The following is a 20,616-nucleotide window of genomic DNA, read 5'->3' as shown; positions in this document are numbered from 1 at the left end:
GTAACTTGCGTTTCATAGTCGATACATCTTCAAATGTATTCTGCAGCTCCCAAATAACTTTGCCACCAACCTTTCAAAATGCTGTTGGATGACATCTGGATGCTCTCATGACAAGTTTGTGCACAAACTGAAGCTTATTCTTGACTCTTCCATCCTGTCCAGACTATAAATACCCCTACATGGGTACCTGGAGCAACAGTGGCAGTTCTGGCTCATCACACTCTCCTTCTGGAGGTTCTCATCCCCTCATGATGCCTCTGTCACAGCCCCAGGCCCCAGCCCAGGCCCCAGCCCAGGCGGCTCCCAGCTTCCCTGTGCAGCAGGCCCCAGCCCAGGCGGCTCCCAGCTTCCCTGTGCAGCAGGCCCCAGCCCAGGCGGCTCCCAGCTTCCCTGTGCAGCAGGCCCCAGCCCAGGCGGCTCCCAGCTTCCCTGTGCAGCAGGCCCCAGCGAAGAAGGCTCCCAGCTTCCCTGTGCAGCCTCAGCCTGCCGGTGCTTGGGCTTCAACCTCCAGGTTTGCACCTTCTCTTGGCAATGCTCCAGCCCTCCATATGGGTGATGGTCCCGTGCCTTACAGAGGTGGCTCCAGTGCAGGCTCCCCAGCCCTCCACATGGGTGATGGTCCCGTGCCTTACAGAGGTGGCTCCAGTGCAGGCTCCCCAGCCCTCCACATGGGTGATGGTCCCGTGCCTTACAGAGGTGGCTCCAGTGCAGGCTCCCCAGCCCTCCACATGGGTGATGGTCCCGTGCCTTACAGAGGTGGCTCCAGTGCAGGCTCCCCAGCCCTCCACATGGGTGATGGCCCCATGCCTTACAGAGGTGGCTCCAGTGCAGGCTCCCCAGCCCTCCACATGGGTGATGGCCCCATGCCTTACAGAGGTGGCTCCAGTGCAGGCTCCCCAGCCCTCCACATGGGTGATGGTCCCATGCCTTACAGAGGTGGCTCCAGTGCAGGCTCCCCAGCCCTCCACATGGGTGATGGCCCCATGCCTTACAGAGGTGGCTCCAGTGCAGGCTCCCCAGCCCTCCACATGGGTGATGGTCCCATGCCTTATGGCGGTCCTACACCAGATGCATCTTTGAGGCCTGCACAGCCTGCAGGAGAAGCCTACGTCTCAGCCCCTGGCTTTTTACCCCTTCCACCTCGTCCTTTCCCTGAATTCAGGTGGGAAGCAGTACCTGAGACCCCAAGTGAGACCCCGAGTGGGACTTCTCCTCTGGTGCCGCCCTCAACCTACATCATTCAGACCAGCAATGGCTTCCAGCGCGCACGAGACTTCTACTCCCACATGCAGTATTCTCCAGAGTACCTTCCTCCACCCATCGACCCACCCACTGTGAATGATGCTCCAAGCAAGATGCCAAGCCACACTCCAAGCAACACTCCAAGCAAGATTCCACCATCTGGGGCCAAAGGGACAAAGTTTTACAGAGGTACAAATTCAAGTCTGAGCTGCTTTTCTTTTCTCTCAACAGTGAATCTTGAGCATGATTAACATTATCCCTTCTCATTGTCTTGCAGGGTAAATCTGGGACTGATCTTCAGTCCGGTCAAACTAGTTCCACATGTGGAGTGTGAAAGTGTTCAATAAAAACTAAATCTATATTTGTTGGCTCTTTGAACTTTGTTTGACTTCACTTCAACTTTTCAGCACACTTGTGCTCTGGTTCCAACTGCCTCAGTGTACCTTCTGTCAGATGTCTAGAAACTTGAGATGTGATCTGCAGTGCTAATTCTGGGTCTCAAGCACTTTTCAATGCTCAATTTCTCCCTTGACAAACATTTTTAGCTCATCATTCCTGGGAGTATTTCCTCAGTCAATGTGAGGGTAAGGGCAGAGGATGTTATGATGCTGTGTAAACCAACTGAAACTGCCTTGCCTTGAGGTTGTTAAATGCATACCGCTGTCGAGTGTGGCTTCATTCCACATTAGAGTCAAAGAAATCTGATGGGGCTTTAAAGTAATTCATAACAAACTAGTCCCTTGTAACTATCTTGGATGGAAATACTAAGGCCTTGTCCACACGAGCCCGGGTATTTTTGAAACCGGAGTTTTGCTCTGCGTCCACAAGCGGTGTAATGAAAACACTACGTACACACGCAAGCGTGGAGTCCCCTACCAAGTGACGCAATGCATGTGTGGAAGGCTGTTTTAGATCAAAATACAATGGAAACCGCTTATGCATCAAAAGGCTTGGGACGGAGCATTTCTATACAAATGCTGTTTAAATAATTCGTTATCAAGAAATCCGCATAGTGTTCATTCTTGTCAAAACATGCGCAAAAACAATTTCAAAACTACGTGCAGCCTTAGCTATTTATTTTTCGGCGGTGTCCCTTTTGACATGCTGCTGCAGCAGCCTGCACATGTTGCTGCGCTGTGTCTTGACTCTTGTGCTGTGTGCGTCACCTGACATGACTGTCGGTGCGGCGCAACTCATTATCACTGGCTGTTGTGTTGTCTGTCAAAACATGGATGAATGAAACATATCCACTTTATATCGACCGCGGACGTCACAAATAAATGTTCGGCTTTTGGCTCGTTCCGTTCATCTCCGCATAGGCTCTTTTTATCACTGCATGACAGCAGTGCGACCCCCCCTCCCGTCGTACCCGGTCTGACATTGACATAGGCTATTGCCTGTTCATTCATGAAAATCATCCCGAAAAACTCTCAAACAAGGTGGGGAATAAGAAACTGCGGCGCTACTGTAGTAGTTCTGTAATTTTAAAAACACACCGGCAGCGGCCCCGCTGATCTGTAGCGTCACTTGTTACTGTAAATGATGCTGTGTGGAAAACCAGCTGTGGTCTGTGATTGAGGGTGAGTTTGGAGCTGACAAGAGGATCGCCCTGACGACCGTTTCATTATATTTTTCTCATCGAAAAACTATACAAATAGTACGAAGGAGTATTAGGGCCAGCAAAAAAAAAAAAAATCCGGCGCAAGGGAAAAAAGCAAGCAAAAAAAAAAAAATCCGGCACACGGAAAATAAAAAATCCGGCACAAGAAAATAAAAAAAAGCCAGGCAAAAAAAAACAAAAAACTGCTGGCTTGACCACATAGCTACCACAACAAAGCGTAAAAACATGTAGCCCACTCAAGTCAGGTCGGACCATGGGCTTCCTTATATTTTGGTCACGCTCGAGCCAAGAATTAGTGATCGTGAGTACGGCCACATTAGGTCCGGGCTTTAGCACCTGCGGATCGGACCGGGTCACGGTCTGACGTCTCAGGTCTGTTGAGAACTCTTGCATGAATGAAGCAGCTTAGAAACTGCTCAAACTGGCAGTTGTGGGTTCTGAGAGGTTTTGTTCATTAACTCATTGAGTGCCAACCACGTAATTTCTCGTTTTTCGTTCCCATGCGTTGAGTGCCGAAAACGTAATTTTACGTTTTTTGCTTTTTTTTTAAATTATGAAAATAGACACTTTAATACACATTATATGTAAATTTGGGGACTCTACGACGAGGAGAACTGAAATAGATGACGATCAAAGTCACATGACAGCTCATGATCTGGAAGTTTTTATCATAACTCGGCTTCTGCAAACGGAGTTCTGCATGCAGATGCAGCGCAGCTGCTCTGCTCTCACCCGCGCTGCAGCTCCAGCTGCTCGAGCTGCTCGGAGCTGAACCAGGAAGCTCTCAGCCGACAGTCCGCCCGGTCTTCAGCTGGAGCAACACCGTGTCCTCCCCAAAGTCCTCCCGCGGTAAAATCTGATGGTCTCTGGACCAAAGCAGACCGGCATCACCGACCCGAACCACAGAAGGACCGCGACCACCGGCGGGACCGGTATTCCCGAGCCGCGGTGGCCGACTGACCCTCACGCTCCGCGGGGAGAAGCTGTGACACGGCACGGTGCGTCTGTGTTATTGTTGTTTAGTGGCGCCCCCCCCGCTCCCGCTGGTGGTTTTGTGAATAGAACAACCATTGTTGTATATATTTATCTTATACGAGCCCTTTGATCCAGAAATGCGAGTGTGAGAAGAGCGACAGACACAAACAGCGCACCTTTCATAAAAGACGCTCTATCTCCTTTTCTAGAAAAAAAGGAGGGATTTTGGTGAAACCCAGCCATGTTTAGCTTGACTTTCCTCAGGAACAGAGGCACGTAGAAACAAACGGTTTGTGGCCACTTGAAGCATTAAGGTAAACCTTTCATATGAGCTACAGTATGTGTTGGTGGCAATAATATAGAATACACTGTGGCTCTACATAAAAAGTCAAAAATGGTCTAAATTGCCGGTACACTTGACTAAAACTTTGGAAAGGAGCGCGGCACTCAATGAGTTAATAAGAACTTGCAGAAATTATAAATTCCAATTGAGACCAGTTTTTATTTGCTCAAACTTGTAGCCAGACCCAGCCTCTATAAGAGGCCAGCGTCTATTTGAGACTTGGCTTCTATTTGAGAATTTTCAGTACAAACACACATGTTAACACTAGAAATGAAAATAAATACTAATAGAGGCAGGTTAAAACATATACATTTAGTGAATCAGGTTTAAAAATATAGGTGTTGAACCTGAACGCACCCTTACACTCCCCCTCCCTCTCTGGACACAGACTGGGCCCCATCAGGGCCTGATTGGGCCCCAGGTGCTGCTAATGAGTGTAATTAGAGCAGAGGCCACGAGGAGCAGCAGTATAAAACCAAAGAAGCTCCACTCAGCAAACAGACCAGACTGTCAGTCTCCACTATTCACTGGCTGCTGAAGACAAACTGCTGAAACTCCACTGCGATGTCAGAGTTAAACATGGCACCTGGACTGGCTTTGAGGTAAGAGGAACTGTTTTTGTGTTTTTAAACTTCTCCTTAAAGTCACTCAGTTCCAGCTAAATTTTACATTTAGGAGCAAAAATGAACATCTCCCACTGTTTCAGGGTTTCTTGGATCTGTCTGCTGTTGAGCTGTGCTGCTGCTTTTCCTGCAACAAAAGGAGGTAAAGTAATTTCTTCACTTGACAAACTGGTCAGCTTTTAGGACTCTAAACAAAGCAAATGCATAAGTAACTTGCGTTTCATAGTCGATACATCTTCAAATGTATTCTGCAGCTCCCAAATAACTTTGCCACCAACCTTTCAAAATGCTGTTGGATGACATCTGGATGCTCTCATGACAAGTTTGTGCACAAACTGAAGCTTATTCTTGACTCTTCCATCCTGTCCAGACTATAAATACCCCTACATGGGTACCTGGAGCAACAGTGGCAGTTCTGGCTCATCACACTCTCCTTCTGGAGGTTCTCATCCCCTCATGATGCCTCTGTCACAGCCCCAGGCCCCAGCCCAGGCCCCAGCCCCAGCCCAGGCCCCAGCCCAGGCCCCAGCCCAGGCCCCAGCCCAGGCGGCTCCCAGCTTCCCTGTGCAGCAGGCCCCAGCCCAGGCGGCTCCCAGCTTCCCTGTGCAGCAGGCCCCAGCGAAGAAGGCTCCCAGCTTCCCTGTGCAGCCTCAGCCTGCCGGTGCTTGGGCTTCAACCTCCACGTTTGCACCTTCTCTTGGCAATGCTCCAGCCCTCCATATGGGTGATGGTCCCGTGCCTTACAGAGGTGGCTCCAGTGCAGGCTCCCCAGCCCTCCACATGGGTGATGGTCCCGTGCCTTACAGAGGTGGCTCCAGTGCAGGCTCCCCAGCCCTCCACATGGGTGATGGTCCCATGCCTTACAGAGGTGGCTCCAGTGCAGGCTCCCCAGCCCTCCACATGGGTGATGGCCCCATGCCTTACAGAGGTGGCTCCAGTGCAGGCTCCCCAGCCCTCCACATGGGTGATGGCCCCATGCCTTACAGAGGTGGCTCCAGGGCAGGCTCCCCAGCCCTCCACATGGGTGATGGCCCCATGCCTTACAGAGGTGGCTCCAGTGCAGGCTCCCCAGCCCTCCACATGGGTGATGGCCCCATGCCTTACAGAGGTGGCTCCAGTGCAGGCTCCCCAGCCCTCCACATGGGTGATGGCCCCATGCCTTACAGAGGTGGCTCCAGTGCAGGCTCCCCAGCCCACCACATGGGTGATGGCCCCATGCCTTACAGAGGTGGCTCCAGTGCAGGCTCCCCAGCCCTCCATATGGGTGATGGTCCCATGCCTTACAGAGGTGGCTCCAGTGCAGGCTCCCCAGCCCTCCATATGGGTGATGGTCCCATGCCTTATGGCGGTCCTACACCAGATGCATCTTTGAGGCCTGCACAGCCTGCAGGAGAAGCCTACGTCTCAGCCCCTGGCTTTTTACCCCTTCCACCTCGTCCTTTCCCTGAATTCAGGTGGGAAGCAGTACCTGAGACCCCAAGTGAGACCCCGAGTGAGACTTCTCCTCTGGTGCCGCCCTCAACCTACATCATTCAGGCCAGAAATGGCTTCCAGCGCGCACGAGACTTCTACTCCCACATGCAGTATTCTCCAGAGTACCTTCCTCCACCCATTGACCCACCCACTGTGAATGATGCTCCAATCAAGATGCCAAGCAACACTCCAAGCAAGCTTCCGCCATCTGGGGCTAAAGGGGTAAAAAGAGGTAATGTCAAATTTAAGTCTGAGCTGCTTTTCTTAACAGTGAATCTTGAGCATATTAACATTATCCCTTCTCATTGTCTTTCAGGGTAAATCTGGGATTGATCTTCAGTCTGGTCAAACTAGTTCAACATTTGGAGTGTAAAATTGTTAAATAAAAACTAAAAATCAATATTTGTTGGCTCTTTGAACTTTGTTTGACTGCACTTCAACTTCTCAGCACACTTATGCTCCTTTTTGTTCACGGCGCTGTACCTTCTGTCAGATCTAGAAACCGAGCTGAAGTCAAAAACGGTGGTCTGCAGTGTCAATTCTGGGTCTCTTCAGTGTTCAATTTAATGTAGCTCAATCATTCCTGGGAGTATTTCCTCAGTCAATGTGAGGGACTAAGGGCAGTTATGTGTGTAAAGCTGTTGGTGAGTGTGGGTTAATTCCAAATTGGCGCCAACTAACTCTGATAGGGCTTTAACCAGTGTTCAAACTAGTCCCTTTTATCTTGGGGTCTTTAGACTGTCATTTTGGATGGAAATGCTAACATTGTTCTGTTGAAAATTTAACATGGTGACCAAGACTGAGGTGGCTCTAATTCATCACTATGGCTTTAATGTGTTAAAATCATAGACTGTAAAAATAATGGACGTAGCACCCGTGATGTCACCCATTGGTTTTGGGGAGTCGTTTTTGTGACTCCAATATGGCGGCCTGAACGGCGCCATGTTGGATTGGCTGGCCGAGAACCCGCCCACTGGCCTCCAAGCAGCTTTCCACGGAGCTGCTCGGACCTGTCACTCAATGTTTCCGTGCCCTAATTGGCCAGAGTTTTAACCTAATATATAACAGTAAAACGGTAGAGTTAAAAAGAAAATTCACCCCCATCAGAGTGTTTGCGGGGGTAGAAACTATCGATTGAGACAAAAAACGTTCTGACACCAGGCTTTTAACATGTTTAGGATGTAAAATCTGCGATTTTAACATGGGGTTCTATGGAGAATGCTCCCTTCTGACACCAGCCCCCAGAGGAAGCCGAGGGGATTGCAGTTTTTTGAACGTGGAAGTGAGCTTCACTTCTCAGACCGACAACCCCCTTGGTTAAAATGTGACACTGGAGGAAGCATGAACCAGCAGAGTTTGTTGACGGAAAAGGCATTAGGCTCTGAAAACATGCAGGTTTTCAAACACAAATTTCATCTAATGAGAATCACTTATTTCACCATCTTCTGACTTGCACTGCAGTTTCCTGCTCTTTTCTCATGCCTTTGTTTTATGTTTTTGCAGGAAACGTTGTGAATAATTGATTCTCTATTCCAACAGAAATCCTGAGCAGATTTCTGCTGACGCACAGTGTCTGTGGATGAAAGACCCAGACGTCCCGAAGCAGAAACGGCGTTCAGCTGCTCATCAACACACAGATCGGACAGGAGTGTAATTGGTTTTCTGATTGGAAAAAATCCTGCGTTGAAAAAATTAAATAAGTCTATGTTTTCAGCTTGTTTGTAGCAGAAGCTCCCAGTGTCTCATTTCATTGCTTTGCCGCTGCTTTGACACTGGGAGCTTCCACTACAAACAAGTTTAAAATATAGACTTATTTCATTTTCTCCGGAACAATTTCTCATGTAGGGGCTTTACAGACGAGCACTATGGAGGTATTTGGATGATTTTTGGTGTGTCTTTTTGGACGAAGAAAAGTGAGCTCCGTTCTCAACCGTCATATGGACATGCAGTGCTGCACGGAGCCCCGCTGTAACTCAGAGAAGCCACGGAGGACTCTGAAACTTCTCCCAGCCCTTAGTCCACATGAGGGGGAGTAGATAATGAGTGGAATTTCAATTTTGAGTGAACTATCCCTTTAAGACGTAATAAACATCATTGAACAGTTTGTTATCTTTTCTAGTTCTCGCCGTCACTGACGTGTTGGAACGACTCGTTGTCTCTGCAGGAACTGGACCCTGAAAACCACTGGACCGAACAGTTTGAGTGAGAAACGGACGAAATCAGAAACAGTCACATCACGTCACATCATGAGACGAGCCATGGTTCATAAAGTGCATAAAACAAACGATAGGAAAAAAAACAAACAGGCATCTGATAAAAACCTACATGTTTTTTATACATTGTATAAATAAAGTTTTTTCATTTTTTTTCATTGTGCATGCAGATAATGAGATGTTCTCCACCTTCATCCGTCTGCAGGAGAGTCCGGCTTCATGATCTGGTAGGTGATGAGGTACTCGGGGTAGGCCTGTGGGCAGCAGAGAGGCGTTCACTGACACTCTGTAACAACAAACACCATGGTGAAACTATGACATTGGAATTTAGACAAGGCAAGGTAAGGCAATTTTATTTGTATAGTCCGTTTTTACCAACAGTTTGTCTCAAAGGGCTTTACATGGCATCAAAACAACATCCTCTGTCCTTAGACCCTCACATCCACTGAGGAAAAACTCCATGGAAAACCCTTTTAACAGGGAAAAATCAGAGAAACCTCAGGGTGAGCAACAGAGGAGGGATCCCTCACTGTAATATTCTCAGAGAATATGATTTCCGACCGGTCCCTGAAGTATACATGAATGTGATTGGCACAGGTGACGTGTGTGTGTTTACTTCCTAGTTCTACTGCAGACAGAGATGCAGACTGCTGTGTGTTCCCGAAGTGGTGAATAAAAGTACAGTTAGCAGCACGTTGTGTGTTGGCTCAACTTCTGCTACACAGTACAGAACAAGACACTCACCCAGGACGGACAGACGTGCAATAGATGTTGTTACAGACAATCAATCAATCAATAAAAACTAAAACTTAATACACCAGGCTGAACTAGATGTCAAAATAAGAGTCTGTGCTCAGTAGAAAACATTATAACGGAGAGGAGTCTGTGACGATAGAAGAAGATCTTCATTTATCCAATTGCAACCAGTTGATCAACTGATCCAGTTAATAAAGCAGCTTTTCCAGATTGGTAGATTTCATCTGTATTAAAATAAACCAGTAATAAATCAATAAACTCAGAGATGGGAATGCATGTGGTTAGGTCTTGACAGAGAATTTACAGGAAAAAAAGTAATTCATATTAGCAGGGTGAGTTCTTCATTTGTTGATCTTGAATGTTACATTGAGTTAAAGCAGAAGTAAGTGATATATTTGTGTTAATCTAAGTCTTAAATAGTTATATCTTCCGACAGCAATCACTTCTATAGAGTGTTTGGTCTGAAACACGGGTCTGTCAGTCACTCTGCTCTGCTCTGAGCCGAGGAGAAAACATTTATCGTATCCTACAGTTTTTATCCAATGAGGAGAGAGAACGGCATGCAGGGCTGTGTGTGCAGCCAAGGGACGCCGTGAATGTGGTGACGTAGGGACGAGGACTGTTATGGTGCGTTCAAGGAAACTCGTAACTTGTGTTTTTCCGACCTGTGAAGTCGTACCAGTTCGATCTGGTACGAGTTCACGGGTCGGAAGTTACGAGTGGCCGTTATAGTGACTTTCACAGGTAAAACAGGTCGGAAAAACACGAGTGTGTTGCCTGAAACGCTACAAAGTCGTAAGTTGTGACTTGAAGCTGTAATTTACGGTTTCAAAAGCCTGCCTGGAACGCAGCATTAGCCAAAACCACCGGATCGCTTACTTCTGCTTTAATATCTGCTCTGAAATATTCATCTGAAGACGTCCGTCACTTTAATTATATATTTAGATAGACAGATAAATAGATTTTTATTTGTCATTCAGAAAAACATACACTGCAGTGGATGTATGAACAAAATTTCGTTTCTGTGGCTATGACACTGATAAAAAGAGAGAATATTAAATTAGAATAGAGCTATATAAAAAAAGATATATAAATACACATAAATACATAAAAGTAATTTATTCTCTTATGTTCTGTTTTTATTATTATTTTATCTGGCTATTTTTCATTGAGCTTCTCTTATCAAAGAAGTGCTAATTCTGATTGTTTGTAAAATAAAAAATAAAAATAAAATAAAGAAAAAAGGAAACAAACAACACAGAACATGATTGCTGCATAAGTCGAAAGGAGAGGGTTTTTTTTCCTCCCAGAATGCACTGCTTCTTGTTTAATGTGAGAGAAGGGACAAACATAAAGGATGTGATAATATGACAGCAGCTGCTCTTCCTCCTCCTCCTCATCATCATCACCATCATGGCTGCTCTTCAGCCTCGTCTCCGTCCTCTAACAGCAGCTCTGATTGTCTGAGTGGACGTCTGTTCGTGGCCGATGCTCAAGAGCCTCTTATGAAGAGCCGGGGACATTACACGTCCAATCGGCCGCCACCGCCACTTCAACCACAACTCTGCTCCTTCACGCCACCGCCCATCAACATAAATTACACCAGCGGCTCGGCTCCACATTTAAGGTGGAATTAGGAGATGTGTTTTTAATCTCTAGAGACCTTTGCGTTGAAAAATCAAAACTCACGCTGTCCAGCTGCTTTTTTTTCTACCACACTTTCTGTGGATTTTTTCACATTAAAAGCCCTGACATCTTAAAGGGATACGTCAACATTTTTTTTTTCGTGTCTTGCCTCACTCCCCAGTCCATGACAAGCAGATAGACACCATCCTTTCCACTGTGCGTGCAGTAACAAGGGAGATAGAGCCGTATCGCCCGTAATTAGCTTAGCTCAAACACTGGAAGTGTATGGGTAGTGTTAGCCTGCCTCCTACCCGAGCTGAAATCAACAGTCAGAAGCTGATTTCATTTTAGCTATAAACTCTGTAAATATATCACTTTATCCACAGTTCAAACATGTTTAGGTGAGAAAGTAGCCGTTTAGATCAGCAGTGTGTCATTAATTTGTCTAAATACCAGCTGTTTACAATTTTGTTTGGACGAATTTGGCGCTACTCAAGCTAGCCGTTGTGACCAACGCACTTCCAGTTACTTTCACAAAATAAAACACCCGTTGCCCTTTACATACAGAAAACCATGACGATAGAATTTGTGCTTTTACTTTGAAATAGGAAGCTAACCTACCCTCGATGTAGCTAGCTTGAACCAAAATAAACCGCCTTTGCTTGAACCCTCCGTTTTGACCGATCTCGTCCCGTTAGCGGCATTTGACCGCTCAAGATGCCTTACCAGAGAGTTTTGTCAGCTCTGAGACGAAGATCAGCCCGCCGGTTTCCCTTTAGAGTTGCTAAGCTAATTAACAACTTTAGGTGGAGGCAGGCTAACACTACCTATACACTTCCAGCGTTTGAGCTAAGCTAATTAGCGACTTTAGGTGGAGGCAGGCTAACACTACCCATACACTTCCAGTGTTTGAGCTAAGCTAATTACGGGCGATACGGCTCTATCTCCCTTGTTACTGCACACACAGTGGAAAGGATGGTGTCTATCTGCTGGTCATGGACTCGGGAATGAGGCAAGACACATAAAAAAAAAGTTGGCGTATCCCTTTAAACACCTGTGCACTGACTACATGTTGAGTCATGTTGTGTCTCTGCAGGTGGTCAGTCTGTTGTTGCATCACGGCGCCGACGCAAACGCCAGAGACAACTGGAACTACACGCCGCTGCACGAGGCCGCCATCAAGGGCAAGATCGACGTGTGTATAGGTAGAAAAACACACCTGCAAGAACACAAACTCACACACACACCTCGATATGTAGATATGATTGTCTGTGTCTGTTTGTTTGTGTGTGTGTGTGTGTGTGTGTGTGTAGTGTTGCTGCAGCAGCACGGAGCCGAGCCGACCATCAGGAACACAGACGGTCGAACTGCTCTGGATCTGGCAGAACTCTCCGCCAAAGCTGTACTGACAGGTGAGATACACCTGTACTGATGTCATCAGCATCACATGTTAAAGCTCCTTCAAAATAAAGGTAGATGTTTGTATTAAAGCTCCTTCAAAATAAAGGTAGATGTTTGTATTAAAGCTCCTTCAAAATAAAGGTAGATGCTTGTATTAAAGCTACTTCAAAATAAAGGTAGATGTTTGTGTTAAAGCTCCTTCAAAATAAAAGTAGACGTTTGTATTACTGTAAAGCTCCTTCAAAATAAAGTTAGACGTTTGTGTTAAAGCTCCTTCAAAATAAAGGTAGATGTTTGTATTAAACTTCTGGGTGCATGTTTGAGTCGCCATCTGACGCTGTCTGTGGCTTTGGGTTCCAGGGTGCCATTCCGAAGGGCCGCCACTCCGAACGTTTACTTTAATTTGTCAGAATGCCGACCCTTAATTATTTATGGGAAAAGGGTGCCATTACGAACCTGAAAGAAAGGGTGCCATTCCGAACCTGAAAAAATCTTGAATGGTTTACGGCACGGAGGATACAAGCATAACTGTGGTGGTAGCGTAGTGGTCAGAGCATCTGCTTTTGACGCGGTGGATCAGGGTTCGACTCCCGGGGGAGATACATATTAACTGCGATTTTATTGGCCTCTACCTAACCTTTTTACTAAACTTAAAGCAGATATCAGCTTCACGGCCGTTTCGGCTAATGCTGCGTTCAAGGCAGGCTTTTGAAACCGTAAGTTACAGCTTCAAGTCACAACTACGACTTGGTAGCGTTCCAGGTAACCCGTAGCTCGTGTTTTTACCATCCTGTTGTCTGTGAAAGTTCCCTATAACGGCCACTCGTAACTTCCGACCCGTGAACTCGTACCAGATCGAACTGGTATGACTTCACAGGAAGGAAAAACACAAAGTACGAGTTTCTTTGAACGCACCATGAGTTAGCAGCCCCCGCCCTTGTCAGGCATCAATTGGTCCTCGTGCTACGTCACCACATTCACGCGCATCCCTTGGCTGCACACACAGCCCTTCATGCCGTTCTCTCTCCTCATTGGATAACACTTGTATCCCACAAGGAAAATTTTCTCCTCGGGTTACAGCAGAGCAGAGTGACGGAGAGACTCGTGTTTAGGCTGAAATACTTCATGTAAGTGATTGCTGACGGAAAATAGGACTATTTAGGACTTATATTAACAAAAACATTCCACTGATATCTGCTTTAACCAACTCCTTTCTACATTGCCTAAACCTAACCAAAGCACAGAGCAAGGACATTTATTTTCAGCAGGAGTGCCGCGGCTGCATCAGACCATGGATGTAATGCATCAGACTCGCACCTGGGTGAAACTTTGGAGGCGGAGGCGGAGGGGGAGGGGCCGGTCGGGCACTGTCCCCGCGGCGCGTCGTGTCAAGCCGGGCAGGAAGTCAAACCACGAGAGAATCCGGTCAATTTTCAAAATAAAACACATTCGGAACGGCGGCCCCTCGGGAAGTTCGAAATGACGGACCTTCGGGAATTTTCGGACTGGCAGACCGTCGGAATGGTGGTCCTTCGGAATGGCGGTCGCCCCCCGTGGCTTTGAGGGATGGAAACAGCCTAAGCAGCAGAACTTCAATCCGCTCCCATTCATCGCTGCCGTGGCAACGCGGGGACAGACACAACTACCGCAAAACAGGAGACATTAAACTGAAAATCTTCAGATTCCTTCTTTTAGACCTAAAATGTTAGGAACATACAGCCCCCAGTTGAATTTGCCCGGAATTGTCCTTTAAATGTCCAAGAGAAGCAGCTTCAGTATCACAGAGACGTGTGAACATGTTTGGGGAGGAGACTTTAGGTGTGTGTGTGTGTGTGTGTGTGTGTGTGTGTGTGTGTGTGTGTGTGTGTGTGTGTGTGTGTGTGTGTGTGTGTGTGTGTGTGTGTGTGTGTATCACTCTGGACATGCTGGTGGAGATGGGTCACGGCGAGCTGAAGGAGATCGGCATCAACGCCTACGGACACAGACACAAGATCATCAAAGGAGTGGAGAGGCTCATCAGCGGGCCGCAGAGTGAGCACACACACACACACACACACACACACGCACACACACCTACTTATTAATCATGTCTTCCTGCCGCTATTTCACTTTTTTTTTTTTTTTTGTGAAATGACATGGTGCGTAATGATTGTGTGTGTGTGTGTGTGTGTGTGTGTGTGTGTGTGTGTGTGTGTGTGTGTGTGTGTGTGTGTGTCAGGTCTGAACAACACATTCCTGACCTCCTCAGTATCTACACCGCGCTTGTCCTCTTCCCGTATCCAAATTGAAAACTGTCGAGGACGCACATTCAGTGTCCGTAGGACGGCGTGGGAAATTCAGACCACGGGGACAATTTTTCATCAAGCAGTCTCTCTCAGGCTGTGTTCGAAACCACATACTCCATACTACATACTTCCATACTGCATACTTCCATACTCCATACTACATACTAATCGATCATACAGTATGCAGAGCGTTCACACTGCTGCGTACTATGATAACCCACAATGCATTTCGCTCCTGCCCGAGCCGAAATCAGCCGCCCTGAAGCTGATTTCACTTAAGCTCTAAACTCTGTAAATATATAACTTCAGCAACATTTGAAACATTTTCAGGCGAGAAAGTACTACTTCGTATCCCTATGGTGTTGAAAAAATGACAAAATAACACCTATTTACAATTTTAGTCGGACGAAGTCGGACTTCTCTGGCGTTAGTAAAACCAGCCGTAGTGAGCACTGTACTTCCGGTTTCTGTGTCAAAATAAAGCACCCGTTGCAATTGACCATAAAGAAAGCCGTTACAATGACGTCAGTGCTCTTACTTTATAAACAGGAAGTGAACCTGTCCCCACTGTGGCTAGCTTGGAAACGCCGTTTGGACCGACCTCGTGCTCCTCCTTCTCCGTTCTTTTTTTTTTTTTTTTTTTCGCAGCAAGGAAGAGGCGGTCCTTGACGTCACGTTGCGTTGCATCTTGGGTAGTTTGAGTATGAGTAGTGACCTCATGATGTATACTCAACATTTCGGCCGAATCTAGTATGCATCCGGGAACTTCTCGCCTACTGCAAATCGCATACTGCGCAGTGTGAACATACTGCATACTCAAATCGTTAGTATGAGTAGTACGAGTAGTAGGAGAAGTATGCGGTTTCGAACACAGCCTCAGTCTGTCCTTACTAAATGAAGTTAGTGAAGTGGCTGCGTGGAGCGAAGCTGCTGTGAGATGAGCAGCTGACAGTGACGGTGACAGTTGTGCCACCGTTCGATCCTCCGTCACTCACGTAGATGGGACAAAGCCTCTTGGACACATTTGTGTACATTTGTTTTTCGTCTCTTGATTTCTTATCGGCTCGGTTCAGTTTTTGCCGGTAGGAAAACGTGAAATCTGGTGTTTATCTTGCGCGCTCTCTTTTTTCACATTCCCTCGCTTGCCCTCGTATCGATCCGCATAGAAATGAATGTTACTGTCTGTAGCCTATATGAAAACAAGAACTAGTGAGGGGGAAAAACAGACGGACACCACAAAAATGAAACACTGTAACGCCTGTGACAGTGACCACAGCTGGCCACGGTAGTCCAGGTCAATAGTCCCGGTCAACCCCACGTGTCAATCACAGGCTACAGAGGTTCAGCGAGACGCGTGAGCAGGTGAATTAATATTATCATTGATGACGTATGACACGCATTGCCAGGAAAGATCCGACCAGTCTGTTTAGACTGCAGACGCATTGGCAGAGATCCGATTTGTATGTGATTTATTTCCACATATAACGGGGGCCTGAATCTGATCTGACAACATCCGATTCAATGCGCATTTGTCCCGTTTACACGTTCATGTTACAGATCTGATCTGAGCCACTTGAGAGGAAAAAAATCTGAATTGGGCCACTGAACCATGCAGTGTAAAGACAGCCAGAGACGGAGACAGACGGGGGGACAACGTGTGTCTCACCTGCAGCAAAGTGCAGCGGCGTGGACTTCCTCCCCGCCGTGTCCCTGCTGTTCACGTTCTCGGCCGTCACCAGTTTCCGGACTCTCTCCAGGGGCCTCATTTATGAAAGAGGGTGTAAAACTGCTACTAAATATTTGCGTACGGCGAAAAGACGAAAATGGCGTACACCCTAAATATTTACACCTTTTTCAGATCAATCAAACTTTGCGTACGCACAACTCTCCGCAATAAATCACACAGGACTCAAGAATGGTGCACACGTGAACACACCTCTTACTCCACCCCCGGAACGCCTATATACAACTATATAGGGTCAGCACGTGCATATTTAATTAGCCATGTGCTCTCTGTGGCGCAGCAACTTTTGTGACAACAAAGTGACAACGGAGACAACCGGCGGAGGACGGGGGAAAGAAGCGGAACTTCTCCGCTTCTCCGAAAGCAGATACACGGGCAATAAATCAGTCAGAAAAATGATCTTGCATTTTAATAAGCTACAATATAAACAAAAACCTCCCAAATCTCAACAAAAGGGAGCAGAAAGAAGAAGAATCTTATATAATCTGCCCGTTTATCCCAGAAAATCTTTTTTTTTTTTTTTTTTACCTAGATGTTAAAACAATGTAGGAAGCAGGACGATAGTTACCATTACTCTGCAGGCCTTTCCACTACACAGTTACAGCTCTAACTGGACTCGGTTTAGGTCAGCTGAGCTGAGTCCTTCACAGTTCCTCCTCAGAGCCGCGTTGTCTCACTCTTTATTCTCTCCTCTCGTCAGCTCCAAACACACGTGCACCTCGTTAACTCAGGTGACAGAATAATAACAGTCTCAGTAGCTGCAGATCAGTGTGCGCTGCTGCCGGTGTGTTTTTAAACTTGGATGGTTTGATCCTTGTCGGACGTCACACATAGCCTAATCAAAAAAGCAAAATCCACAATGCGCTCTGTTTATCAATTAACATAGAGCATAGAGCGGGTTGGATTGCCAGCATCAACGGTCCACCACTACCACAATTACTTTAAAAAATCCTCTGTGCTCTTCTAAATGTAGTACTCCGCTCCTCTCCCTCTCACACTGCAGTTCTCTGACTCAGCAACGGTGTCGCCAATTCCTCCTGTTCCTCAAAAAAGGCGTACGCCAGGGTCAAAATGGGTGTAAATGTCCGCACTTTTCCCCGTCAGGTTTTGGCTTGATAGATCCCAAATTTGGCGGAGAAAAGTGCGTACGCACAAAACGAGGGGAAAATGGCGTAAAAAAAGGTGTATCCACGATGATAAATGAGGCCCCTGGTCTCCGCTGCGACAGGCCTAACCCTCAAACAGCTCGCTGCTCACCTCGCCGAGTGTTTGGTCTGAAACACGGGTCTGTCAGTCACTCTGCTCTGCTCTGAGCCCAGGAGAAAACTTTCCTTGTATCCTACAACCTTTATCCAATGAGGAGAGAGAACGGCATAAAGGGGCAGTCCTCTCTGTGTGTGCAGCCAAGGGATGCGCGTGAATGTGGTGACGTAGGGACGAGGGCGGGGACTGCTAACTCCATCGGCTGACAGGAAGTTAGACAAAACCACCGGTTCACTCACTTCTGCTTTAATGTTTCAATCTACATTTTGTAATAAACAAATTATAAGTGTAATCTGATATGACCAAGACACCTAAAAACAAAAACACGGCCGTTTTCATCAATTTACAAGCGAGTGGGCAACACACATACATTGGAGTGAATGGGTTTTCTGGGCGCTTTTGCAATACCCATATCCTGCCACTCGGGGCGCAAAACCCTTAAACCCTTAAACCCTTAAACCCTTACCACGGGAGTCAATGGCGGTGTTGTTACTCTCTTTTCCAGTGCTCTACCTGAAACGAGCACCACGGTTGGCTTCATTTTTCAACACCGCCCGAGCGGGTGGAGCTAACAGTCTGGTATCATTTTTGCACAATATAGAGCTCTATATTCATGAATAATGCATTACTATCTGGTGTTGTTTTACTTTTGTTTTGTTTTCCTTTATGAATCCACTAATGTTTTGTTTTTTGTACTTTTATAGCCTATTGCATTTAATTTTACAAACAAATCATGAATAAAAATATAAAGCTATGACTCTTATGTTCAGTTTCCTGTTGGATCATTGATATAAAATATGATGCATAGTACTGGAAATCCATCCTTTGATGACTTTGAAATCCTTTATATTACTACAACAAGGCGTGTTATTATTAGGCTACTGGGTGGGGGCCCAATGTGGCGTTTTATCAATGAATCCTTTGTCTACTGTTCAGCAGACATCCATAAATAACACATAAACAGCCACTGTGATTAAACACACACACTTTGGGGTTTAAGCTCCTCTTGTCGGGCACTGTGGATACATAAATCAAGCGCCTCCCGGCCTCTGCCAGCCCTCTGCAGATACTGAACTGTGCAGCAGGGGGCGCTGTGCTGTGTGTGCATTTGGGGACTGATGCTCCAGCTCGTGTTTCTCAGTTCTTCTTCCTATTTCTCAGTATTAGCTACTCTGTTTTTTTATTATTTCCTGTTTACTGTGGGTGAAGCTTCTTTACTGCCGTGACCTCTTCCTCTTAGTTCATCCTCTCTTTTTTCTTTTTCTACTTCATGGTAAATGTGTTCACTCATATCTATGTGTGCTGCACTTTGCTTTGTCCTTGTGGTGGAATGAAGAGGTTATGTGAAAATAATGAGAATTTACCTTAAGGGACAATAAAAGTCTAAAGTCTTATTTTATGTTGTTTACTTTTTCATTGAACAAAGACAATGTGCAGAACACAAACCGTGACTTAAATTACATGGGTAAAACAGGCAAATATATCATATACTGTATATATTTCAGGCATTTTTGAATGACAAAGGACAAGGACACATAAATAGTACTAACAGACTCTCTCTCTGACACTAGGCGAGGCAAAGCAGCTTTATTTATACAGCAGATTTCTTACCAAGGGGCAGCTCAGTGTGCTTTATATAAAAACAAAACATTTAACAGTAAGAGTTGGGAACGAAAGGGGGAGAAAAAAAACAAGCAAACATAAAAACATACAATTTAAAAATTTTAAATTAAACCCAAAACAGTAAAAAAAGACAAACTAGTTACACTAGTTTATGTGTTACAACTGACCCATGTTACAGCCATCGGTCTCCCCTAATAAACGAATAGATTTTAGTGGATGTTGTCGTCCTTTTTCTTCTCTCTGGGTCGACCATGCTCTGAGCTTTGGGACTACAGTTCCCATGATGCTTAGAGAGATTTAAGTGAGTGACATGTTGCCTCTGAGTCAGTGTGTTACCCACAGTGAACCTGGATTATAAAACCCTGCACACAGAGTTACACATGCCCCCCACCCCCCCGTTAAAGCAGTTGAAACTGATCTTATCGTTTAAGGGGCCACAATATTGCAACATCAACTAATAAGAAGGAAAAAACATTTCCGTGGAAAGTCCTTTCAGCAGCAGGTGTTATCAGGTCGGTCTCAGTGACAGAAACCACAGAGATCTGACGTCAGTCGCTCAGCAACAGGCAGCAGCTCAACCTCTGAGAGGAGGGGGGGGGGGGGGGCATGTATGTGTTTTATTACTGTTCTTTCAATGTCACTATTATTCATGTAGAGTTAAAATAAAAGTATTTGAGGATCAAACCTGAGGTCAGGGCTGGTGTTTAACCAACATGGACCCTTAGCGCCTGGGCATCGTAACAACACACACCTGCTGTTTTAGTCGATCGGGTGAAAGTGGTTTCTCCACCTGCAGAGACCAGCGATCAGCCCCAGACTTTGGCTCAGCAACAGGTAGATCCATGTGTCCCTGTGGTCCACCAGGACCATGTCTTCTTCTTGGCTGATTTGTCCGACCAGAGAAGGGACAAAGAAACTCCAACAGCACCAGCTCCATGTTTTCTCTCCCAACAAACCAGCAGCAGGTTGTGTGGCAGTCTCTCTGGGGTTTTAAGTAGATGAAAACAGACTTCAGTCCATTTACATTTGGATTTCTTTGAGTTAAAATCCTCATACAAGGGTCGGATCTGTGACTCTATGCAGCAGGTGAACTATATATACATTGAGTTGAGATGGTGTCATGATAAAGCCACAGATGTGTTTCTGTGAAACTGTCATTCAGGAAATAACAAGTCATGCAATGTTAAATAGGATGTACACACCACACGTAGATGATGAAGAGATAAAACCTGAGGTTAACAGAGGAGCAGAGGACGAGTCCAGCAGTCAGAGAGGAGACAGAGACGAAGACAGACGTCTACATGGACATGGATCACCTGCTGCTGCTGCTGCTGTGGAGCTCAGGTAGGACTGAGGGACATACTTTATCAGTGGCGGACTGGGACAATAATTCAGGCCGGGAATTTGATGCCATTCCAGGCCACCCTT

General features: G+C 46.3%; 2 protein-coding genes across 3 annotated transcripts in view; both read left to right on the top strand.

Annotated features, from left to right (window-relative positions):
- The window catches only part of hlfb (HLF transcription factor, PAR bZIP family member b), a 353,334-nt gene that overhangs the window by 77,689 nt on the left and 255,029 nt on the right, over positions 1 to 20,616 (top strand). The gene's annotated exons all lie outside the window — the stretch shown is intronic.
- LOC311003120 (scavenger receptor cysteine-rich type 1 protein M130-like) overlaps positions 14,208 to 20,616 on the top strand; it is a gene marked incomplete at both ends in the record, with an annotated part of 33,370 nt that continues 26,961 nt past the window's right edge. The window contains one exon of the mRNA XM_083994805.1: positions 14,208 to 14,304. Within this exon, the coding sequence (XP_083850931.1) occupies positions 14,208 to 14,304 (97 nt within the window). The remainder of the gene's footprint in view (positions 14,305 to 20,616) is intronic.

The sequence above is a fragment of the Trachurus trachurus genome (genome assembly GCF_905171665.1).
Source record: "Trachurus trachurus genome assembly, chromosome: 19".
Classification (NCBI taxonomy): Eukaryota; Metazoa; Chordata; class Actinopteri; order Carangiformes; family Carangidae; genus Trachurus; species Trachurus trachurus.
Note: the sequence above shows the minus strand (reverse complement) of the source record. Positions and strands in the feature narration are given on the sequence as shown.